Below are 26,247 nucleotides of genomic sequence, written 5' to 3'. Positions count from 1 at the left end.
AGTTCAGTTTGTTCACGACCTCCTCAGGAACCATGAATGGGACCCCCCCCCCGTCTGGGACTGCATCAATTTTTTACTACTAAAGTACATAATGTCTGTCCATCCATCCATCCACCCACCCATCCATCCATCCATCCATCCATCCACCCACCCATCCATCCATCCATCCATCCATCCATCCATCCATCCATCCATCCATCCATCCATTCATTCCCTGGTCAATTATGTCATTAGAACCAATACTTTCATTTAGTGAAATGAAGTAAAAACACATGTTTAAAGAGATTTCTGAATCTGATTGTGCAAGAAACCATTTTTTATTGATAAACAGATTTAAAGGAAACATTTCCATTGAAAGGCCTTTTAAGGTATAATTCGATTTAAAGTGCAAACGCTGCATCGGTTCATGGATCAAGGATTTTGGAAGGAAAAAGAAAAAGAAGAAGCCCTGCATCCCTGCTTGCTGCTGCAAAGCGTCTTTAGCCGCTTAACTGTGAGAGAATGATGTTCAAAAGACGGACAAAAGGAGGAGCGGTGACTCCGGTCAGACAGGTATCAGCTGATGACCACGCCGAAGCCGGCCCACAGTGTCAGACCAGGAAACATTTGGATCAGTAGAAGTGCTTCATTACGGAAGGCCATGATCCAAAATGTCCCTCTGTCTCTATCAGTCCGTTCCCTTTAATCAAAGTTTTCATTGCTTTTTAGTATCATAATTGTTGGAAGCAGCGGTAGTTGTAATGTTAATTTCTAACCATTTTTTTCTAAAACTACAGAAATAATGCAGATGAGCTTTTATCTCCTCCTTTTCCCCCTCCTCTGAAAGCTTATCATGCCTTCCAGTTGCCTTTAGAATAAAACCTCATTTAAGACCTTGTAGGTGATGTTCTAATCGATTTCTGGCAGGCAGGATAAGAAAATCCTCCCAGGAAGGGACTTTAGCACAGATTGGGCTGCATGTTTGCTGCACGGCAACGCAGGACTTTCAGGAAACTGTCGATCTTGTGGGAGTCCCGGCGGAGACAAGACAGCAGGAAATTAAAGTTAATTAGTTTGGACATCTTGTCCTGACCCAGATCGCTGCCTCCTCTGTAGGGCAGCGTGGAGAGGATCTGCGCTGCGGGACCCATCTGAGCCAAAAATGGGGCAGAGGAAGTTATTGTTAGACTACAAGATTGAAGCTTTTGAGCAAAACAAGCTGTGAAACTCTTCTGGTTTGTGCACCTTGCCGGACAGAACATCAAGACCATCCTCCAGGTTCCTGGAATGCTCCTGCAGCTCCTGGAGCTTGTTGGAAATGCTGCCCTTGGATTGGTGAGGCAGCGAGTTTGCAGAGTTGGACAGGACCCCCACGGGATACTGCCAGGCTTTGAGCAGCGAGCGTGCCAAGGACATCAGGGTGGACTCCTAAACAATAGGAGCAAAATCATCCTCTTTAAGAGGTTAAACCAAGAATCTGGAACCTTTCACAGTAAAAAAAAAAGCCATTTGGGCCCATTTCTTACTCATCAAAACCTAGTTGGAGGCAAAAAAATCTTATTTTACCCTTCAGGACATTTTGATACTGCTTTGCATTAATTACATTGTTTCTTTTATAATAAATATGAACTATATTTCTTTTTTTGACATGAATAAAAAAATGAAATATATAAAGAAACTAGCATTTTCTTCAAATGTGAAATTGTTTTTTACTTTTCACACAAGCTAGTATAGCTTCCTTTCAAAATAAAAGATGCCCTGTGCCACACAGGATCCTCCCAGTGCAGCTAATGTTCTGCCCTCTGAAAGGTTTAAGATAAAAAGAAGAAAACGGCATCATCTCTTGTTATACCACATGTCTACTTTGGTGAGCCGTCATCTTTTTTCTCCTTACTCCTGCTGTTTACCTCAGCATAAACATGGATTCATGGACAAAGTGTAGAAAATAAGTGTAACTGACCGACACTTGTAGAGCCTGCTCTTTGTCGTTGGGTGTCAACAGAGAGGAGGTGTGGCACATGGCCGGACGGGGCATCGTCACGCGGCCTATGGTTGGTAAATCCGACTCCTTGAGACAAACGGAAGATTTCTCATCACATTTGGCAGAGCGAGTTGTTTTTTGATGTGTGGAAACACTAACGCACGTGTACAGGTACTGACCAGCTCCAGGGCCAACATGTTGCTGAGTGAGTGCAGCTTGTCGGAGCGCTGGGAGGCCCGGTCCAGCAGGTCAGGGATGTCCACGGCTTTACACATCAGCGCCGAGCACAGAACTTCAGCAGCAAGAACAAGAAGAAGCTGCTTTGATTCAGGCTAAACATTCACGAGTATCTCATACCCTGATTACTAAAAAATTCTCCCTTAAGGGGTCGCCACAGCCAATCAGCTTCCTCCATCTAACCCTGTCTTCTGCATCCTCTCCTGTAACACCAGCTACCTTCATGTTTTCCTTCACTGAAACCTCCTCTTTGGTCTTCCTCGATACCTCTATAGACTCAGCATTCTCCCCGTCTCTCCTCTGGACATTTTCAAACCATCCCAGTCTGCCTCTTTGATTTAAATTATGAAATAAAAACATGCATAACTGTCTATGGGAAGAGACAAACCAAAAAAACAATCAACCTGGATTGGTTGTTGAAAAATTGAGAAGTTTTCCAGTCTTTGCTAGGTTTGATTTGTTCTTTCTACTCAAATCACACGATCGGGTTTAAGAACAAAACAGTGAACCACAAACACCTGTCAAGAGAGCGAGAAGTTGTCCTCTGGTTCCCATCTGAGCCATCTCTTTCTTCAAGTTCCTCCTCGGTCTTTCACTCGCCGACGTTTTGGTGTTTTTGCTCCATTTTGCCATCATTTTATAGTCCCCGGGCTCCACGGTTTTGGTTATGCAGCAGACGGGGGACTAAGTGTTAATTGTCTAGAACTCGCCTGGACCAGTTTATAATGAGAAACATGGTGGAGAAGGTTTGCATGGATGCAGGAGGATGTGCTGCCGGTTGATGTCTGCGTGCGTGTCAGGCATGTCATTGGAAAATGTTCCTTTCTGATCTAAATTGAATGCATAAATAAAGACGGACGTCTTCGTGGAAGGTCGTCTCACGTGGTTGTCCTTCAGGACTCACTTCATTTCCAATGGTTGAGCTCAAAGAAAAGGTGATGTCCATACAAGCGAGGAGAGGCAGCCAGCATGGCCTCCGCAGCAACTTTTAAAGTTTTCACACTGATAAGATTTTACGACAATTTAGGTTTTTTTAAATTCACATACAGTATGTATGTATAATGTTTCTATTGAATCCTGGTGTTTCGGACAAAATCTTTGATTCTGTTCCTTTTTAACAGGTAAATCCAGAAACGAAATGTTTACGTTTATGTTTGGTGCGACTGTTTGGGTTTTTGGTTGAATTCATGACCAAAAAAAAAAAAAGCCTCATACAAGCAAGACGCCACGTTTGCAGAGTGGCTGACAAGTCAAGAAAAAACCTGACCAGAGTCAGGGCTCACCGCTCCAAACTGGATCATTCCAACCCAAACTGCATCCCAATGCTAAATGCAGACCCAGCTTAACACAAGACTGCATAAACATAGAGAGCTTACTGAAGCTGTTCTCCTCAAGAGCCCATTGTAGCATCAGTCTGAAAGCCCTGGAGAGGATTCAGCGGACAGGATGTGATCTGAGCGTCCTGCCTTCTCAGACACCTGTTCCTGAAAATTATCATTAAAAACAATATTTTTAAGACTACAAGTAAACCATTTAGACAGATTCAAAAACTACAGGATAAATAGCACAATGACAGAGCATGCACACTGTGCAATGACATCTGGACAAATAGCAAAGGTCCACAGAATTTTTAAAAAGTCTTTAAGTTTTCAAGAAAAATGTCTCCAAGAGTTTTGAATTTGTTCTCAGCTCCAGTGAGGGGATTTCTGTGTTGAGCTTGTTAATCCAATAATGGATGAGTGTAAATCCAAGCCTGCATTTACACATTCAAACTAAAATATTTACTTAAGAGCTTACTGACTTACGGAGTGGTATTTTGACAGAAAGCCACCTAGAATGCTGTGAAAGCTGTGAAAGCTTCATCCCTGTGTGAGGTCCTGTCGGCGGCACTGAAGGAGTCCAAACGTGGACCGTCTTTAACCCCGTCAACACAAACATGCTTCCGTAAAAGAAAACAATCCCTGATTCCAGAGCTGCACATTGTTCATCAAAGCAAAAAAAGAAACAAAAATCAGGGCTAAACAAGCTACCTCCCAAACTGGAATACACCACTGATCACCTGTGATTTATAAGTAATCCCTCATCTTGTAACATTAGCACCCTAGAGTTGTAATGCATTTCAGGACTACTACATTACCGGAACTTGTAAGTTACTTTCTTGGTTAACCCTTGTGCTATCCTAGGCACTTTACCATTGGGAATTGGGTCATCTAGACCCACTAGACAGCGCTCTGAACCTTTTTTCTTCAATGATTTGTGATCTTCACTGGTGTCCATGGATTACATGAAATCTTTCCACCTTTATCCACCTTTGTCATGGCAGGGAGAACACGTCAATGTAAGGGGGGGGGGGGGGTCATCTAAGACAGCACAAGGGTTAAATCTGTAGAAACAGAACTCAGAGCCACAAATATGTTTGACATTTACACGACTTACATACACATTTCTGCTGATTTTTGGTCAAGTCAAAGCACCAGACAAAGAGTTGGAGGATCAAACTCAATGTCCGTCACTTCAGTCCACATAAAGGTGAATAAAGGTTATAACCCTTCAGAGAAGCAAAGCCCTGTGGGTATCAGAAGGAGTGAGTCCATCGTTCATCTACAGGGGTCGGTCAGTGGGAGCCGGAGTGTGACATCAACAAGCACTTGATCTGCTGTGTGTTTGTATTTTTTGGGATTTGAAATAAAAATGTGGTTTGAGTGACAATCTCTTCTCACGTTCCCCCCCATGGGGCCATAAGGAAAGGGTCCTTTCACGCAGCGCTGTTAGCGTGACCCCGCCCACCTCCGGAAATGCTGCCACTTTTCAACCCTCCTGAAAGATCGATTTGAATTAACGCGCTCCGCAGGAAAAAAAAGAAAAGCTTGCCACGGTGAAATGAAAACGATGTAGGTGAGGGGTTTTCAGTGCATCATTTATTTCCAGTCAGCAGTTCCAGGGGGGAGGCGGGGCGATGACGTCAGAGCTCGCACTTCTTTGTCCGTCACTACTGTGTGTATTTGGTGCTGGAAAAAGAGGGACAAAGCAAGAATGGAAGAGTGTTTTGTCAGAAGCTGGAAAGTTCAGCATGGCGAAGTCTGTGCTCGAGCTGTGATGGAGGCTGCAGCTGTCTTCAAACAGGAAAACCAGTGGAAGCAGCAGGAGATGATCTTCTAAACGAGTTTTTATTATTGTTATGATTAATTATAATACAATAATAATCTTTATTTGTATAGCACCTTTCAAGATAAAAATCACAAAGTGCTTCACAGTAAAACATGGTGCAGCTGGATTAATAACGGGGAGACGTGCGAAAACTTGGATGAATTGGTTAAAACCCTTGAAGTAGCGTTCTGGACAACCTAGAGCCGTTCTAGGGATGTTTTGCTTAAACATGTGAAGATGGAGTTACGATAATCAAGATGAGAAGATATAAAAAAGGTGAACTAGCATCTCCATCTCAGAACGCGACACAATTGGACTCAGTTTTGCAATGTTTTTAAGATGATAAAAATAAGACCGAACAAGTGACCCAACATGAGAGTCAAGGGATAAAACCGGGTCGAGGGTCACCCCAAGGTTCCTGACAGACGGCTTGATAGAGGAAGCAAGTGGACCGAACCTCTGGACTATCTGGGGGAGGCAACTGTCAGGAGCACAGACTAGGACCTCAGTTTTGGCTTCATTTAGTCGGAGAAAATTATCATTCATCCAACTCTTGACTGAATCCAGGCACCTGTGTTAAATGTGTATTTTACATCCTGGGGTTTAAAAGACACATAAAGCTGAATTTTATCAGCATGAAAATGATATTATTAAAAAGATTATTATTATTAAGTGCCTGTTTGCTTAAAATTTAAAAAAAAATGCTTTGTCTTGGCCGAACGTACCCAAAAGAAGGGTTAGAATTAGGCCAATGTGTGCTAACATTTAGCCTTGGATGTAGTTCAAATCTGTGCGGCCAGCATCTTGGCTGCACGTAAACATGTGGCAATAAGATCAGCCTTTATTTTGTCTGGACACGACTGGAAACACAAATTCAGATGATTAATTACACGGTTTCCCAGGACTGCAGCATGTCTGCATTCAAAGGCCGCCTCCGCCAGCTCACAAACCGTCCCAAAGTTGCTCCTTTACTGGGTGACACAGTTCTACCGGGAGAAGGGCGGGACGGACTGCACCAAAGCGTCCTCCAAAGCGCACATCGTAGCAAAGCACCTTGCCCGCAAACAGGAAGCTACGAGGCCGGCCACACTGAGTGAGCACTGACGTCATCGCCAGGGCTCCCCCCTGAAAATGCTGACTAGAATTAAATTATGTGAAAACAAAAATACAATCCCCTCTTTGCATTATCGTTTGATTATGTCACAGAATGAGCTGTGTTGAAGTAGAAAATGAAGAAACATTTTTGAGGATTGATTCTTCATTTTATTTTTGAGGTAGTGAAGCTGTCTTGTCCAACATTAGGGCCTGTTTGCAGGACGGACAGAAAAAAGAAACAGAACACATGACCGTCTGCTCCTCGGCGTGCTGTTGTCTTTATTATGTTGTTTAGTTTAAAACAAAATCTGTTTTCTTTTGCCAACAAAATGTCTTTTTTCTTTTTAAATATCAGACACATCTATGGACTGGGTTTCATTTTGCACACTAATGTTGATCATTTAGTTTTAACACAAAACAAATTTCATAAACATGATTCCAGATGGGTATGGTGTTTTGGTTTTCAAAAAAGTTAATAAAAAATGTTCCAAAACAAGATTTTGGTCTTCAAGCTTTTCATATAAAGGTCAAGTTTAACATCGACAGGAGCTCAGTGTTGGCATCTTGACTTCCTTTATTTTTAAAGAGTAAAAGAATGCAACCATTTTCTCAGATTTGGGGAAACTCAACTTCTTTAACATCACACATACACAAATGTTTCCATCTGACAGACCACTACAGTAATAAATAATAAAATAATAGCCTTCTCTTAGTAGGACAGAATACCAAAGGAGAAATTACTTCTCTGAGATGTGTCTATTCTTCTAAACTCCACAAATCTGACTGCCTTCCTTTCAAGTATCTCAGTAGAGGTGAATGATGTTGGTGCGTTATAAAAAAAATAGAACTAAATAGGGCATTGAGCAAATATAACCTTTCACATTTGAAACGTGTATTTCTATCTCATCATTCAGACTGTCCTTGTAAAGCCATTGTTTAGAACTAGATTCATGCTGTTTGCTCTGCAGTTCATCATCATTCCACTAGGGGCAGTAGAAGGTATTTTCCTGTTAATTTTCAAAATGGCTCTTTCCGTGAAATCTCAAAAACACTTTTGGCGGGAAAGGTTGGAAAGATTAACGTATTCATTTTCTGAATGACCTATTGGTGTGTTAAAAGAATGCAAAATGTCTTGATAATGAATTCTTTATTACAGAGCCCCTGACCTGACATGGGTAAAAGTAATAATAATAATAATTTGTTCCCACAAAATAAAATTTTGTTCCCACAAATTAATTATTTCGTGAGAACGAAATAAATGTATACAATGGGTTTATAAGGAAATAATAAAATTTACACAATAAGTCATTCACAAACACGGATGTGAGCAACACTTGGATTTACAGCAGGTACCTTCATTTTTCTGTTGTGTGTGTCTCATTTTATACCATGGTCCGAGTGAATACTCCATTCTGATTGGCTACTGGGTGTGCATTAAAAAGTGATAATGCACATTGATAACCGCATGCCCCAAAAGTTCCAGAAGTTCCAGAAGTTCCAGTCACCTATCCTGAATCTTCTGTATCACTGCACCGGCTTCTTTAACCATTCTGCTATCCTAGGCACTTTAACATTGGGAGTTGGGTCATCTAGACCCACTAGAGAGTGCTCTGAACTTTTTTTCTTCAACAATTTGTGATCTTCACTGGTGTCCATGGATTACATGAAATCTTTCCACCTTTATCCACCTTTGTCATGGTAGGGAGAACACGTCAAAGTAAGGGTGGGGTCATCTAAGACAGCACAAGGGTTAAAACAACCTTTAGCGTATTGTCACGTTACCATGACGAGGCGCCGCACAACTTAACAAATAGTCCGCTTTTTGTGAATAAAGCAATCCAAATCGGAAAAAAATCAAGACTGAAAGACTGAAAAGTTTTGTAAGTGGTGTAAGTGATGTACCATGAAAGTGACCATGGTATAAGGGGGTTAATGGCCTTGGAAGTATGCATTATCACTTTTTAACGCACTTTGCAGAAGCAACCGTCCTCGGCTTCACGTCGGACGGTTCAGGCTTCCACGGCATGCGGGGGATAATGCATTCTTCGTTGGCCATTAATCGTTGAATAATGCATGGAAGACACAGAGAATGTTTAGAGATCAGATTTATTAATTTTTAAAAGCTCTACAGAAGCATCGGTATTCACGTCTCCATGTCTGGGTTCCTTCTATCGTGCCACAGAAGCCTCTTTCCGCCGCTACATCCGTGTCTCTGTGACTCACATTAATTCAAGACGAAAAAAATAAAAACCAGAATCAAACTAGGGAATCTATTTATTATTGTCTTGCGGAAAATAAGAAAAATGTCATTAGATTTAGGATGCCCGAGCTTGGTGCTTCCCCGTCTGCCGGCCAGCCAGCTGCCTGCATCCGACATTCCCGCAGCTGTCTGGCCGGCGGTATGGGGTGTTGTAGTTTAGGGTCAAACAGGAATAATAATATTTAGGACGTGATGAGGCAACTTGTCTTTTATTAACATACTGTACTTGTTAGCAGTCACTTTACATCTGAATGCTTCATGCTACGTATCCCATCATGCATCACACATATCCCATCATGCATCTCGACCAATCGACGCTTCACTGTAACTGTGGTGCAATTAAATACAACAGGATAAATGTATTTTAGAATTACATTTCGCGGGACTGGATTTTTTTTTTTTTACCCATGTCAGGTCACGGGCTCCGTACTTTATAAAACAGCTACACCATGTTAAAAATGTGTTGATCAAATTTGAGACACGAGTAAATAAGGAGCTTTTTTCCTAAATTTTGCAAATTTTTGCTTCTTAAACTAACAAGGCTGTGAACAAAAACTTAACAAATCCTTCAATGTATCAAAATTGTCACTATATATATCTAATCTTAAAAACAACTTAATTAATTTTTTTTTTCTTTTGATGTAGTGGGATTTGCAGGGTTAAAATTGAAATAAGCACAAACACAAAATTTGTTCATGAAAATCTTTGAGACAAAACACAAACATGTCCTGCTTATGCAATGTGAATTTATTGATAGTTTTAAATAAAATTGCCCTCATTTTTTTTAGCACAAAATTAATTTGTAATAATTCACAAAGTATTTTAACTAGAAGACCGCAACCACAAAACAACAGTTATAAATAACAATTTAATGAAATATCAAAAGATAAACAAGATAAAGAGTAAAATGGCCCTCATTCATATGGAAGCGATTCTGTTGCATAAATAAAAAGCAAAGTCAAAACCACAAATGCTTTTTCATTTTCAAAATGAAGCTGCATTTTTTGACTCAAAAATAAAATGAAAAAGCAATATACCAAAATGCTTTTTTATTTCCTTCCTCAACACAGCTTATTCTGTCACTTAATTAAAATTAAAATGAAAATAGTATTTGACATTTCATTTTCAAGACGTTCTCTGGTAAATGTGTAGCATAATTCATTTAGAAAAGTTTAAAATGACATTTAAAATGGATTAATAGAAATGCTTTTTAATTTTCAAAATGAAGCTGCATTTTTTGACTCAAAACTAAAATGAAAAAGAAATACTTCAAAATGCTTTATCATTTCCTTCCTCAACACAGCTTTTTCTGTCACTTAATTAAAATGATAATGAAAATGGTATTTGACATTTCATTTTCAAAAAGGTCCCTGGTAAATGTGTAGCATAATTCATTTAGAAATGTCTAATTTGACAATTAAAATGGATTAATATAAATGCTTTTTCATTTTCAAAATGAAGCTGCATCAAATGACTCAAAATTAAAAAGAAAAAGCAATATTTCAAAATGCTTTTTCATTTTATACTTAAAACCGCTTATTCTGTGTCATAATTAAAATGAAAATGCAAAGAGGGGATTGCATTTGCATTTTCACATCCACCCTGCAAAATCTGTAGCAAAATTCCTTCTCAGTGAGCATTAGCAGAGGGGAGGCGGGGCGATGACGTCACTGCTTTCTCCGTGTGTCCGGCCGCTGACAGACACAGACACTCCAAGAGCAGTGGAGCTGTTAGCGGCAGAGAAAACGGCTTTGTGGTGGTTGTGAACTTCTGATGAGTTTCCACAGCTTCTCAGGACTAAGTAGCTGCATGTCTGCCTTCTGCGGTCCTCCTCCTGACGCACCGCGGACAAGCTTTTTTTCTTCGGACCGCCAGCTGCCTTCGCATAGCGGAGCGCGAAAATCCGTGCGGTCAGACGATGCTGAAATTGGCTTGCGATTCACAGCTTCTGATTCGTGAGGGCTGGACCTGGACTGCTTTCCAGGTCCAGCGGTTTGTGAACAGGACCCGGTTTTAGGACCCGGTTTTAGGTGATCTTAATGCGAAGATGCAGCGGAATGTTCCTTAAGTGCCCTCGCGAATCAAAAGCTGTGAATCTCAAGCCAATTTCAGCGTCGTCTGACCGCACGGATTTAAAAACATATGATCGAGCAGCAAAGCAGGCCCTTTAATATAATCTTAACTGTGTGTTAAAAGCACATTATGAAGATAGTCTCCTGCAGCTTCGCGCTGAGTGAGTGTTGGTCCAAGCAGCAAACGTTTAGCATGGAGAAATCTGCTATCTGTTGATGGGGTTCCAGCTGTCATCAAACAGCTAATTCAGCGCGAAGCTGCAAATAAATGTGTAAATATGTGGGAATTACATCAGTCTTTATTTTGTTCTAGACGCCACTGGAAACACAAATTCATATGATGGTTTCTCAGATCGCAGCAGCATTTCCGCCTTCAGCGATCAACGGGAGCTTCGCGCTCCGCTATGCGAAGGCAGCTGGCGGTCCGAAGAAAAAAAGCTTGTCCGCGGTGCGTCAGGAGGAGGACCGCAGAAGGCGGACATGCAGCTACTTAGTCCTGAGAAGCTGTGGAAACTCATCAGAAGTTCACAACCACCACAAAGCCGTTTTCTCTGCCGCTAACAGCTCCACTGCTCTTGGAGTGTCTGTGTCTGTCAGCGGCCGGACACACGGAGAAAGCAGTGACGTCATCGCCCCGCCTCCCCTCTGCTAATGCTCACTGAGAAGGAATTTTGCTACAGATTTTGCAGGGTGGATGTGAAAATGCAAATGCAATCCCCTCTTTGCATTTTCATTTTAATTATGACACAGAATAAGCGGTTTTAAGTATAAAATGAAAAAGCATTTTGAAATATTGCTTTTTCTTTTTAATTTTAAGTCATTTGATGCAGCTTCATTTTGAAAATGAAAAAGCATTTCTGTTAATCCATTTAAATTGTCAAATTAGACATTTCTAAATGAATTATGCTACACATGTACCAGGGACCTTTTTGAAAACGAAATGTCAAATACCATTTTCATTATCATTTTAATTAAGTGACAGAAAAAGCTGTGTTGAGGAAGGAAATGAAAAAGCATTTTGAAGTATTTCTTTTTCATTTTAATTTTGAGTCAAAAAATGCAGCTTCATTTTGAAAATTAAAAAGCATTTCTATTAATCCATTTTAAATGTCGTTTTAAACATTTCTAAATGAATTATGCTACACATTTACCAGAGAACGTCTTGAAAATGAAATGTCAAATACTATTTTCATTTTAATTTTAATTAAGTGACAGAATAAGCTGTGTTGAGGAAGGAAATAAAAAAGCATTTTGGTGGATTGCTTTTTCATTTTATTTTTGAGTCAAAAAATGCAGCTTCATTTTGAAAATGAAAAAGCATTTGTGGTTTTGACTTTGCTTTTTATTTATGCAACAGAATCGCTTCCATACGTTCAGACTTCAACGTTTAAATGTGACCTGCTGTTGAAGCTGCCCTCTGCTGGTGAATGAACGGCACAACATTTCCTTCACTGAGACCCTACATGGACCCAAAATTCAGCAATAACCTGTGAACCAACTGCATCCTTGAGGAACAAAACTGATTCTGAGTAGGTGGCTGGAGAAGAAATAAATCAGTTTGTAAATGCCACTAAAATCACAGTCAGGTTTACTTCAGTCTGAGCTGCAGAAAACAATAAGGATGGCCTTGGAGCTAATTGTGTATGTGCACAGTTTCCAGCCTTGTTTTTGCACATGACCCAACAGGTATGAATATTTTCTTGAGCAAAGAACTTAGGAGTTTTGCCTTTATCATGTTGGCAGTTTATGTTGCTCAGCCTGATCACTTCTCTGTACCAGCCCAAGTGGAAAAAACAGACTTAAGAGCAGCAGGTTTGCTCTGTTTCAGTTTGTGAAATCGATCAAGCGTCTTTGAGCCTATCAACCCTCGATAGGCTCAAAGACTCAGCGTGTTTACGTGACTGGACATACACTTTTAACTGGACTGAGCAGCTGATACATGCGTGCTTTGGGACATCTGCTCTGAAACTGATGCTGTAAACTGATCTGCATAAGTCAGCTCAGCTGATTCAGTCACCATGGTAACAGTAATGCTTGTTAGACATTGCGTGCTGAGATTTTACCTTAATCAGACAGCGAAAAGCTTTCCCAACGCGATCTGTTTAACTCTGATGTGCAGACAATGAATAAACAGTGATATTGGACAAACACTATTTTCCTCAAATGTTATTGTTCGTGATCTCCTATTTCAGGGATCTATCTTTAGTTTGGTTGATGGTTCTCATAACCAGTTTAAAGTTTTCCCCTGGTCTCTGTTTGAGCGCATGCTTCACCGCTGCAGTGCCTTCAGGCCTCCACTCTGAACAAGCTTAACAAGCCTCTGAAACTGTGTGTCAGCACGACACCTCTGCTTGTATTTACACGTGCTGCCATCACGTTTTACTTGGAACTTTTGTATTTCACAATAGAAATTCGTTGAAGAACATCCCCTGAAGTCGGATTTTTGCCAAAGCAATAAAAATCTCCTAATATAACTTGGTTAATTTTAAAGCTCAAAATCACAATTAAGCTCATCTTAAGGTGAATAAAAAATATCATGGAACCAAGAAAATCTAAAGTAATTGTTATAATATTGGGCTTTTTAAGAAGCCAACAGGAACCTTAACTCCAAATTTAAATGAGGGATGTTTGTAGCTCTCAATGCAATCACAGGGAGGACCTTCCAGTGTTTTACCTGTGGTGGTCCCAAGTCATTGAAAGAGTTTAGTCAGTAAGAACATCCGGGCAAACTACAGAGAAATAAACCTGATGAGACACACAAGGAAGTTATAGGACAGATTGGTTTCATCCAGAGAAAGAGAACAGACTGAAAGATGAGGTTAGACAGGGATATCTGTGCATCATGATGTTTGCAGATGACACTGCGATCCTCAGTAAGAGCAGGGAACAGGTGGAGGAACATCTGGAGAGGTGGAGGTTTGGTCTGCAAAGGAGAAGAATGAAGGTCAACATCCAGAATGAGAGGAAAGGTGAAGAAGACTGCCATGTTGTTGGTTCAGAGACTGTAATGCAAAAACAGAAGGCAGCAGAGATGAAGATGCTGAGGTTCTCTTTGGGACCAGGAGAGAGGAATGAATCCATCAGAGGAACAGATCATGGTAGATGTTCTGGAGATAAATGCAGGGAAGAAGATGGAGATGGTTTGGACAGAAGAGGAAGACTGAGGATGCTGAGGTTGGAGCAACCAGGAAAGAGAGGACGACCAAAGATGAGGCTCATGGAGGTAGAGGTTGAGGACATGACTGTGGCTGATAGGAGTGAGGAGGATGCAGAGGAGAGGGTTAGTTGGAGGCGGAAAGGCAAAACATATTATTTTTAGCTTTCAAATTTCTCTTTTTTTATGAAAGATTTGTCTTATGTGAGACACCTTTTGGTTAATAATTATTTAGCAAGTGGCTACACCAAATGTATGCACTACACACAGTACTGCTATGAGTGGGAGCAGCTGAGGATGAGAAGCAAAGGCAGCCGCTAACGAAGGAGAATTCAAGTTTTTGAACTTTTCGTAGAAACAATTTCTGCAGGGTTTGGATTTGGAAATGGTTTGTTTCAAGCAATCAAAGCAGGAATAATGCATAAGCAGGACAACCAACAGTGTTTTATATCTATAGTTTTTGGGCTTCCTTGTCTGGCAAGGAAGATATTTCATAACATTTAAAAAGGTTACAGCTTTTTAAAAAGTTCTGAGAGTTTCCACAAACTTTTGTGATCAAAGCTTCATTTCAGAGAAGAACAGAGGCGACACAGTTAATGTTTGCCGTCCTGGATGACCTTCAGGGACACGTTTCCTTAGGAGTTACGGGATATGTGTGTAACCTAGTATTCTGAACCTTTGCTTTCAACACCTCTGCCATATAGAGGCAGCCTGTAGCTCCGCCCACTGGGTCTGCAGGTCATGCATTTTGCGGAGACCCTCCAGGTCTGACCTTCAAGCTGACTTAAAGCGCTCTCCGTAGAGGACCGTTGGAGGGGCAAACTTTTGAATTTGGATCTCCAACAGCCTCGAGCAAATCCGTTGTCGACAAAACAAAGGAATGTCGGTGGTTTATTCCTGCAGAGCAACAATGTGGGCGTGTCCTAAAACATGTGCACACTTCTCCCTCATGCAAAGTCATCGTGTACCCAAAAAAACAAAAGAAAAACTTTTTTTTTTCAAACTTCTGGCACATTTACCCAGTGACTTGACACACATAGGCGCACGCATGCCAACTTTTAGTTTTAGAGCTGAACACCCCCCCCTCTCCTCAGTGCACGGCGGCACGTTAAACCCCTCCTTTTGGCATTCCTCACTGATCCCTCACCACGGACGCACTCTTCCAGCTGTCACACTCTGGACCAAGCCATCTCTTCTGTAGGTAGGACTTTACAACCGAGTTCTTGGCATCATGACACCGATAGTACACTTTGTTCCTTCATGTCCTGAACCAGCATGGAAGTGATGAAGGCGAACAACAGAATGTTTTTAGAAATCTTTTTAGATCAGACACAGATCTAACTGTTTTTATCATGCCCTGGTGTCCTTTGAATACTAATTTTAAGACACTTTTGGACTTCTATGTCTTAATTGAGGACTTTTTCAGCAGGAATCAGTTTACGCACGCTGTAACTTTTGCATGACTGAACACAAAAATGCACAAAACGAAAAAAAGGTGTGTGCATTTCCTTGCTGACTAGAGGAGAGGCAGTTGAAGGAGCTAAAAGCAAGATCAGGGTGATTTTATTTGCAAAACAAAATCCTACATTTTGTTCCGTTTCGGCTTCAACAAAACAAGTTTTTATGAGTTTGTGTTTTAAGGATGGAGGGATTTCAGGTTTCAGCTGTGGTCTTTAGGTCAACCTTTTCAAAGTGAGATTTTTAAGATTAAAACCTTTTACAGTTGGAAAAAAAATAAAGATAATTATGCAACGTGCTCATCCTAAATACTCAAAAGCATGTACAAAACGTATGGGGAAACTGCAGACAAATGTTTGAAAAATGGACAGAAATCGGAGCATTTAAACTTTCTCTTGTCATTGAATGACCTGAAAAACTATGAAGAAGACCTCTTAAGTAAACTAAGATGTTAAAATATGATGCTCCTCAGCCTTGGCCAAAGCCATTCTTGACCTTTGATGACTGACAGCCATGTGACGAAGGCAGTAGTGACAGCCAGCTGTTTTCAGAGAGCAGCCTTTAGGTGGCAGAGCTTCCTACCTCAGCTTATTGCAGCATTGGCTTCTCCTTTCACCCACAGGGGCAATTCACTGCCCTTCCAGGTGTGCATGATGGGAGTCTGACCCGTTAGGTTTGGTAAATTGCTGCCCTTCACATTCAGCCCAGCACTGTTTTACGTCCGGGACCTTCCAGCTGTTTCTTTTGTTGGAAGCTGGTGGTGGAGCTCATTTCAAACAAGGAAGCCCAACTTCCTCAAGGCTCAAACCCTAGTCTTTGTTTCCCGGTCCTGGTCTTCACATGGCTGTGGGTCAGTGGCGTGCAGCCCTTTCCTCCTAACCTTAGCGCAGTGCTTTAATCTCCTCCCACCTCCTCCTCTTCTCCCCTCCCCCTTCACCCACTCACTCTCACTTCCACTGCCTGTCTGTCTCTCTGTGTGACCGTGGAACTGGGATCCGAAGGCGTCCATAGAACAGCAACAGGACAGGACACAGAACCGGGACATCCCACAGCACCAGCACAGACATGTCAGACTCAGAGACCGCCGCTGCCCCCGGCGAGGCCCCCGTTCCCGCCGCTTGCACCAGCATCAAGGCAGACCTGGACAAATGGTAGGTACAAGAGCCATTCTTTATCACGCCACCAAAAGTATCAACCGTTGACTCATGTCAAGGTTCTCTTCTTGCAGTTTCCGACACTCATAAACGTGACATGAGTGATAGGATGAGATGTCTTCTGAAAAATAAAAAAATATTTTTAAAGTCTTGAGCATCATCCAAACTGATTCATGGCATGGAGCATCAGCTCACAGCTAAAATCGCAAATTGATCGGGCGCTAACCCAACCGAGAGAGATGGGTAGTTCACTGCACAGCCCAAAATGCGCCATTGTGAAATGGAGTCTCATCGGCGAACGCTGAAAACCAGCACAGCTAGCTCGGATGTAACTGCAGTTGACATCCTCGCTGAGTCTTTCACAAAAGGCTGATTAAAACTTGGGGGTCCCCGTGCCTGGGAAGATGAATCTGGGGTTAACGATGTGTGGCGGCGGGGGCGATGCTTGATGACTGTCCATGCGCATGGATGAAGCCTGGGAATCTGCTTGCGTCACCAGCCTCTCTTTTCCCCAGAATACTTTGCGTGAGCTCGACCCATTTGCCCCTGCTGTCTTCCTCCTCTGCCTCTCGCTGTGAATGGATCAAGGTCACGGACACCTGCGAAGGGATATTAGCAGCTCGGGCTTTCTAGAACTAAGGGAAAGCCAACCAGCCATCAACATTTACATTTACGCTCTCAAATGTTCGGGAGGTTTTTTCTTTGCTGAGCGTGTCTAGGGTGACCACATTTAGCTGGCATCACAGAAGTTTCAAGCAGAATGTTGTGAGCTGATAAAGTGGTGGTGGGTGTGTGAAGCCCTCAGATAAGACAGCAGGTAGGGGCTGGGCGTGGAAGACTGCAAAACCATCACACTTTGGTTTTTGTTCAGTGTTTGGGTTTGAGGCTGCAGATCTTCCCTGGTTGTGTTGGGTGAGTTCTAGAAACCTTTGTCCGCATCACAACGTTTTTAAGCATTTAATGGGGATAAATGCTTTTCAAACTTCTAATTTAGTTACAGTTAGAGTGTATGGAGTCCATGAAAATGCAATAGTTCTAATAAACACATCCTTTCAGCTCCTGCTAAGTTTAATGTCAGGGTCTACTGTGGCCCCTCTCAGTGAACAACAAACCTTCTTCGCACTCGACCTTTGTCCTTTGACCTCCAGCCTCAGTAAAAAAACAAATATTTACCCAGAAATACATTTTTGCTCAAACATATGTTCAAGTGAAATTGAAATGGGCTGTAGACTCTCTGTAATGCGTTTGACAATCACAGTTGTTTATAATGATGTAGAAATTTTTCCATTGGCATAGTTTTTAATCAACATTCAAAAAGGTTTTTATCTTTAAAACAACCAAAACAAGAGTTACTTGTGAAAACCCTTTAAATAAATCCTTAGTGGAGATTTGGCTGTTTTTACGTTCATTTTTCACATTCTATGACCTTGTCTTTGCTTTGTTATTGCAATATATCTTTTAATGTAGGAGTTTTGTACAATGTGGGATTCTTCTTATGAAACATAAAATCAGCTTAATCCTTTTTTTAGGTGATTTTTGCAGTAAAAGAAAATGACTGAATTTTCTCCTCACAAAAGTATTTTAAAGATAAATTATTAGAGCTAATTGTAAAAAAAAAGAATAAATAAATAGAAACACTCAAAAAGACCCCAGACTACTAAGAGTTAATCACTGACTGTTTAAAGTTGCTTAGAACTTGAGTCTGTAGATTTGCATGCTTGATGGAAGCTTTTCCCATAAACTCAATTTTTTACATATACATGTATAATCAAAAAGAAAAGACCAAAATAAATGCATCTTTTTCACAAAACTCAGTCAGAACTCCATTTCTCATGGTTGGAGATCCAAATATGAACACATCAAATATTTCTGAGTATTTGAACAGCTCAATATCATAACTTGTTTCTCTTATTTTTCACTATTCAGAGAACTAATCAGAATATTTCTATCTAAAACTCACCATATGTCGCTGATCCTCTTAGTACGAGGATTTCCAAACTAAGTCTATCAGTTTAGAATTGTCTTAAATGTAAGAGCTGATGTTTATAAGTTTAAAACGTTCAAAATGCTAACATTTTTTCCTGCAATCTCCTTCCCTTTCACATCCTTCATTAACAAATAAATGTATTTCAGATGGCAAATTTTCATTTGGACAACAGCTATAGATGCTAATGAAGCCTTTTCTCCTGTTTATAATATTGGGATTCAGTTAAGGAGAGACAGGATTACCAACCAGTGGTGGACCGTCACGGAGTTACAAGGCCTTCTCCGGCCTGTACTTAGAAAAGTACCTTTAGTTTTTCCATTTTTGTATTCACATTATTTTATTATACAAAAAAATCGTTCCTCACGGCCTTTTCGCCTCCTGTCACACTGGATTTATCTGCTGAGAGGGATGTACACTATGGTGAAGTGTTTATCCAATCATATTTTAGCTGCCTTGTATTGTCAGGTTCAATGAAATCTGCTTGAGGCCTTCAGAAGCCACAAAAACGGTTGCCAAGTTGCATTAACCAATCAGACATCAGAGGGTCTAAACATTTCTTTTTTTAAGCCTTTTACAGTAAAAGATATCCATTTATAGGATAATATTTTACCTTTGGCACACTAAAGAACCATTTAACTATGAAATATTAGTTATTTTGTGGCTCATTTCCTACCCAGAAGTAAGACGACTCGATCTCTGAGGCTCCACCCATTTCATGACGTCAACAGAGTCAGCCTTGGCTGCGTCTGCATTTCTCCCACGAAAAAAAAACGAACAACTTCCGAACTTTAGCAAAGATGGAAGTGGAAAGCGTTCATACAAAAGGAAAGCGCTTAGCCGATCCCCTCTGGCTCCACGGAGAAGGTGGGTGTGTCTGTTAGCCTGGGGGTGGAGCCTCTTCCTGAAAGGGGCTGTTCCTCACTTTGTGATGTCACAATGTGAGAACCCGCTCGTTTTCATGGATTGGGAGGGGCTGGTGCTCAGAGTGCAGGTTTTTGCATGAATGTATCAACATTCAGGTTGTTGTCTGTGATGAATGAACATTATAACACACGTGAAAACTCACAACACACAAACGGCAACATGAAAGCCTCAAACCAAATGTGGAGGCTTTACTCTGAGCGGGGCGTGTGCACATCCTGTGATTGGATGATGACTCGTGTTAGCAGAAAAGTGGATGTGAATTAAAATGTGTACAAAAAATAAACAAAACAAAATAAGATAAATGGACAAACACAGTTGTTAGCAAAAGTTCCAATTTAAGATTTTGATTATTAACTTTTATAAGTAGTTAATTTTTCAGTTCAATCTCTTATGCTGTGTTAGTCAGACGTTGATTCAGCACTTTGCCCAAAGAAATGACATATCAGTGCTTCTTTCTTTGCTGAGTCGGTTAAACTGGATCAAAATAGTTCAGCCTGTAGGTCATTATTAAAATTTAAAAAATAATTAAAATCCTTTTCTTGATTTAAACTTTATGGCAGACTCGTAGTCCGTGATACAAAAAAACAAGCAAATACTCAGAATACTTTCGCAGTGACAGTGATGTATATCGTGGGGCACTATAAGCAGCGTCAGTGAGTAATAACTTAAGTACATTTACAAAAATGGGTTAATTGTAATGGGAGTTGAAGGCTTTGGAGGGAAATTTCAGTATTTTTTTTTTATTCCTCACATAAAAACATGATCTTTAAATAACTAACATTGTAAGCTAGCGATTAGTGCTTTTCAGGAAGTTAAAGTCGGGAAAGTTCAGACTTTTTCTGTCTTGTTTGCAGCCGTCCTTCAGTCACTGACAGATCTGGGTGTGTTTTACTGGCCGTACAGAACAGAGACTCGTGCTGCCTGCAGGCTTCACCGCCGTTCAAACAAGTCTCTGCTGACACATTGACGTGTTTCTATACGAGGAGCCGGAACGCTCTGATATTTGTCACAATGATTTCTCTAAATGACTTTAAGGTCAAGTTTTGTCCCGCTTATGCTTCACGTTCTCACTTCAGAGCTCTCCTGAACTCCTACCAAAGAAATTCTAAAAGGAATACTTTAGCAGGGAATTATTCTTAACAACTTTGAGCTATCCATCTATTGTTTTTGTTTTTTTATGGTCCCGACAGTTTCTTGCATTTTAGAGGTGGGTGTGTATTAATAGCTTGTAAAAGTCATGTGTGGAAATGCATGTTCAGGACACCAGGAGAGTGTTCCTGGCTGCAGATCGGGTTCATGCTCCATTTGATACTTGCTTCTTTTAACTCAGAGCGGGTTGAGGAGAGAAGGCCTCACATTCAGCCAGAGACACACCGTGCAGGCTGACTGAAGCTCCTCATGCTGAAGGTCAAGTGTTCCTCTTCATCCATTCAACTGGTCTTTTTCCTATTTTTAGCTGGTGCTTTCATTATAGCCAAGTGAAAAATATGGATTAAAAAAAGATGGTTACACATGGGTTGACTTTACTGTATTTTGGTTAAAGAACATTTTGCTTTTCTTCCAAAAAAAAATTCATAGTACCAGCTATAGCATAAAGGGATCAATGATGTCGCTGCCGTCTGCAGGGGCTGCAATGATCTCTAAAGTCCTTCACTTTGAATTTTGAACTTTTCCTTCAGTTTCCACGGATTGTGCCCCTCGTGGCTGCCTGCAGTTGTGTGTGCAGACATGCCTGTACATTCTTGTTGGTGAAAACCATCCCAGCCTGGAATTTGGTGACTCTGCAGAGGTCAGTAATCTGAGGGCTCCGCTGCTGTTGTCAGACTGTCAGCAGCCTCCTCGCTGTCAGGCCTCCAGATCACGGCCGGCTACATCACAACGGATCCGTCAGAACTTGTGTCACATTTTTGTGAATGTGGAAAACAATCGGCGCAAATGCGCGACAGCGGTCAGCTTATTTCTGTTTTCTAACTTCTCTTTTCTTGTAAAGATAAAACATTGAAGAGTAATTATTTAATACGGATTAATGAATTTATTTCAAGCATTGTAATCAAAGCAATAAATAGTGTACACAGATTGATCAAACTCATTACAGAAATGATGAAATGCACAAGAAGAACAGAAAATGAAATAGGAAAAGACGCTTAATTTATATTTGATTAATTAAATATAGTGATCAATCATTGATTTAGTGCTTGAAAAGGAGGGGAAGAAGCGAGTTTATATAATCCCACCCCTACCAAGTTCATTCATTTGATAGTTTTACATCGTTTTTGTAATCCGGTTCTGATCAGATAAGATTCTTTTCAAGTTACGAGATCCAGTGTCTGGTAATGATTGTTTATCTTCAGAAAACATTCAGAAAACATTCAGAAAATAAGTGTCTAAAGTGCTTTTGAACAGAACTAATGTAGTCTAAAAATTCAAACAAATGAAAAAAAACTTAACGATAAAAACTAAAATCCAGTTTTTCAGAGAGTCTTTAAAAACAGACACAAAACATTAAAATAATGTCAGTAAATATATATTTTTCTGCATATTTTCTGTGCATGGTCAAAGGGGGGGTTTCATGATCTCATGAAAAACATGCTCACTTTTTCTTATTTATTGGTTTTAATAAATAAATAAAATAGTCAGGACTTAAACACCCCAGAGATCTTACAGGTTAAAAGGAGCCAAAGCTTTGCTTCTCATCCACCACCTGCTCAGTGGAAACTCCGCCCACAAACCAGGTGATGTCTCGCCTCTTTAGCTTCTCTTTCAGCTGTTCAGTGATCTTTTGCTCCTGCATTAACTCATTTCCTAATGGTGATGTAGTGTTAGTTAAACCGGGATGTGCTGACATGACCACGACACATTCTCCTTTTTTTAATACCAAAATCTTGTTGTTAGCATGTTTTTTTGGTCACGTGGTATAAACCGAGGAGCGTGTTTCCATGACAGCTTTTCCTCATAGCAAGCAGTTTCCTCGTGAGGTTGCATAATGTTGTTCATGTGACCACCCCGTTGAGATCCTTTAATCCATCATTTAATATGCAGTCGCCTCCCATTTCAGGAAAAAAAGAGGCCACATTTGTATTGTTTTAATGAAATGAGGTCAGTTTTTTTCTCACTGTCTTTAATTTCTAAATGGAAGCTTGTGCAAATGTGTGTTGTGGTTGGCCGCTGTATCAGGACAATCTCTCACAGCCTCAGGGCTAGTCGTTGCTCTGCTCCATGCTGGGTCATCAGCACTCTCTGACTGTCCAGGCACATGCACATGTATGATCTATACTTATTTTTTCTCACACACATCACACAAAGCAAGCGTCTGCCTCTATGGACTAAAAGAAAAAGAGCCGAGCGACAATCTGTGGCAGCCAGCTGTGTGTTACATCAGCGCAGGGCGTGCTGCCATGATAGAGCGGGCCCAGTGCAGCCCAACTTATGGTTAGGAACGATTATGATACTGTTATAAAAAGCTGAAAATGAATGAAAAAGAACCTTAAAGATCCACTCCAATGAAAAGGGCGTTTTTGATGTTTTTAACATGAAAATTGCTTTTTTAAGTAATTCTTTCTGAATCAGGAGCAGAAGAAAAAAAGCGGTTTGAATGAGAGCGTATTTGTTTCGTAGAAAATATGCTGAGCTCGCTGTTCCGCTCCATTAACTTGCATGGATCAAATAGATCCATGAACGTCTTTGTTTTCCTCGTCTGAGGTGGAATCTGGATCCAAACGACTGGATAGCTTCTGATATTGTTTGGGTGTGAGGAGCTGTAAGCCAGCGGGAGGGAGTCTTAGCAAAGGGATGATGGGGGACGAGGGCGGGCTTACACTGTGCCAACGGCCACAACTCAGAGGTGAATTTCTCATGAACCCTTTTTGCTCTGCAGGAAATATGACCTTAAAAGGACATCATCATAACTAATGGACCTGTGGGAACACTTTGAAAATGGGTCAAAATAAGACCAGACTGAAATGTTCCCCATTGAGGCACATCAGGTTTCAGTTTTCCTGACATTTAGCAAAGCTGTTCAAACTTTTCTGAGGACATGAACGCCTTGCATCTGCTGGAGATGCATGTTCACTGAATACAACATTTCATCCTCAAAGAGGAGTCTACTCTGACAAAGGCAAAGCCTTCACATTCGTGCAGTGCAGCATGAGAAAACCTGAAGCTTGTCAACCATCAAACATCCAGGAGATGTCCATCCAGCTTTCTGCTGACAAATGGAATCAAACATCAGTGCAATTTTCCAATCTCAGACCATGACCACATTGGTCCAGTCCTGCGTTGATTCTGTGTTGCTTCTTGGAGAAGACCTTGATGGTTTGGGACTTTCCATTGGCCCAATTGATATGCCTCACAGACAATTGTTGCCCCCAGATTTTGTCAGGCTTTGAAAGCACCACTCCATGGGACTGATGGACCCTCTCTGAGGAAACTGGCAGCTCAGGAGTGACTCGCCGGTCACAAATCGACAGCAGGAGATATCTTTGCATCACATTGGCTGTTGCTGGGGTTCCATATTGATCCCAACCTCAGGATGAGGAGCAGATCTCCAGGACTGTCATCTCCAGGTGGTGTTCCACCTCTAAGGATTTAAATATGTTACAAAAAAAACATTTGATTGATCATAATGTTAGGGAGGTAAATAGAGAAGACCATATATCCTATTGTAAACTAACTGAGGGGCAGAATAAAGGAAAAGGGAAACTCCTCCCCCATATACCCTGTGCTTCCTCATCTCATCACCATCAGCCTCCCTTCCTCCCGCCATTTTGCTCCATCACCCTGCGGCGGCGCTCGCCAATGTGTGTGCTCCGGAATGACCAGCAATTCTTTTTTTAACTGGAAACACTTTTCTCACCAATCTTCTCTGCATTGGTCGGCCTTCTGTTTTGGGGTGACACACCACAAATCAGACTTGTATTCCTCACAAACAGAACAAGGATTAGAATTTAGACTGAAGATCAGGTTTATCTGTCTTTCTTTTTTCAGCGTGGCAGAGAAGGGAGCTGAGGGCTGCAAAGATCTAATGGAGGCCTTTGCTGCATGCGTGAAGAAAGCAGCGGAAGGAACGTCATGAGGAGTCGCCCTCCAGCCGTAAATGTAAGATGCTGCAGGAAGAAATTGCTTCAAGCTGCAGGAAACTTTATTAAATGATCTCTTTTCTTTGCATTTCAATCACTTTTGTTGTCATCTTCTTACTGCTTTTCATCTGAGATTTTGTTGTTTTACTGTCTGTTAGATATTCCACAGAAGAGAATGAGGATTATGCAATAAAACAGGAAAGGGCAAAGAAAAATTCTGACTTTAATCTCAGAAAGACACCTGACAGCTGCTGCATTTATAAAAATAAAAAAAACAGCCTTGTTTTGTGTTCTTTTGGTGGTGAAGCTGCCTTATTTCTCCATCCAAAGCAGACGGAGCTGAAGAGTTCAGACTGGGCTTCTTTACGCAGAATTGACCGACCTGGATGAAGGAGTTCAGGTGGAAGGTGTTGTTGCAGGAGAGCGTTAGCCGCAGAATAGATTAGATTCAGATGGAGCTGAGTGAAAAACACCCTCAGAGGAAAACCTGAGAGTTTGATCAATGACCTCTAAAAAATATGCAGAGCCTGCATACAAAACCACCTGTCCTCAAAGCTCCCAATCGACTTCATTAATCAACCAAGCATGATACAATTTATGATTTGATCTGAAATTTTTATGATTTCAAATCTGTTTAGTGGGGCTTTTTTTTATCAATATGCTACAATTCTACCCTTCGTGCAATCATGCTACATGAGTTATTTAGTTGCAGAATTTTGTGGAAGATTTCTAAAACTGTGTTTTTCTCCATCTGCTGTCTTCCAGGTCCACTTCCAGTCCTACATGTTCCCAGCATTCCCTTCTGCACAGCAGCACTGGATTCAACAACAACGGCGATGATGAAGATGATGATGATGAAATGCAGGACAAATGCTGCCTCGACTGGTCTGAGTTTGGGATGTGGCTGCAGTAACCAGTGTTCCCTCCCCTGTTCGACCCCCCGTTTAGGCCTTTTTTCCCGCCATTCCCCTCCTCTCTCTGCAGGCTGCTCGGAGTTCCGGAGAACCGACGGGCTGTGATCTAACATGTTGAGATGTAAACATATAAATGGAAATAAAAGTACAAACAGTTGCTACAAAAACTCCTGGAGATGTTTGTGTCTTGAAAGGGTGGGACTCACTAATGGGTGTTGAATCAAGGAGACCAGCTCCACATCCACATTGGAAAATTCCACACAGATTCTAGCAAAGCTGAACAAAGTGGTTTTAGTAAACAGACTACATTTAAGAAACTCCTATTTAGTCTACAAAAAGTTGAGCAAAGTTCAGTTTATAAAGAGATTTTTAAATCCAATTTTTGCGCGTGTGCCGAAGAACGCCACCAGAGTTGCTTTGCTTCCCAGTCAGTCTGTCGCATTTTCATGATGTGTTCACTTGCAGCGCAGAATTATGACATCTGTTGATGTGAAAGTCGGATGAAAAGCACATCAGCTTTGCTTTCTTTCAGGGGTCGCCACAGCCAATCAGCTTCCTCCATCTAACTCTGTCTTCTGCATCCTCTCCTCTGACACCGGCTCCCTTCATGTCTTCATTCACTGCATCCAGAAACCTCCTCTTTGGTCTTCCTCTAGACGTCCTGCCCGGCAGCTCAGCATCCTTCTACCAATAGATCGGTCTCTCCTCTGGACGTGTCCGAACCATCTCAGTCTGGCCTCTCTGAATGTATCTCCAGAACCTCTAACGTGTGCTGTTCCTCTCATCATTCCTGATCCATCCGGGTCATTC

The 26,247-nt window shown here is 41.2% G+C and overlaps 1 protein-coding gene and 1 long non-coding RNA gene across 3 annotated transcripts; one reads left to right on the top strand and one right to left on the bottom strand.

Annotated features, from left to right (window-relative positions):
- Positions 1-295: 295 nt before the first annotated feature.
- On the bottom strand, positions 296-2,821 carry LOC101172582 (prolactin-1). Its single transcript, XM_004071867.4, has 5 exons — positions 2,716-2,821; positions 2,140-2,252; positions 1,940-2,047; positions 1,225-1,407; positions 296-1,130 (listed from the first exon to the last, which is right to left on the bottom strand). The coding sequence occupies exons 1-5, from the start codon at positions 2,759-2,761 to the stop codon at positions 939-941; spliced, it is 642 nt and encodes a 213-aa protein (XP_004071915.1). The 5' UTR covers positions 2,762-2,821; the 3' UTR covers positions 296-938.
- Positions 2,822-14,941: 12,120 nt separating this feature from the next.
- On the top strand, positions 14,942-25,604 carry LOC110015530. Of its 2 annotated transcripts, none has more exons than XR_002873719.1 (4): positions 14,942-15,122; positions 16,385-16,534; positions 24,432-24,542; positions 25,289-25,604. It is a non-coding gene; the product is annotated as an uncharacterized LOC110015530 (long non-coding RNA). The 2 variants fall into 2 exon arrangements; XR_002290748.2 differs by having other exon boundaries at positions 14,998-15,126.
- The last annotated feature ends 643 nt before the right edge of the window (positions 25,605-26,247 follow it).

This window comes from Oryzias latipes, chromosome 8 (assembly GCF_002234675.1).
Source record: "Oryzias latipes chromosome 8, ASM223467v1".
Lineage (NCBI taxonomy): Eukaryota > Metazoa > Chordata > Actinopteri > Beloniformes > Adrianichthyidae > Oryzias > Oryzias latipes.
This window is presented reverse-complemented; position numbering and strand designations above follow the sequence as displayed.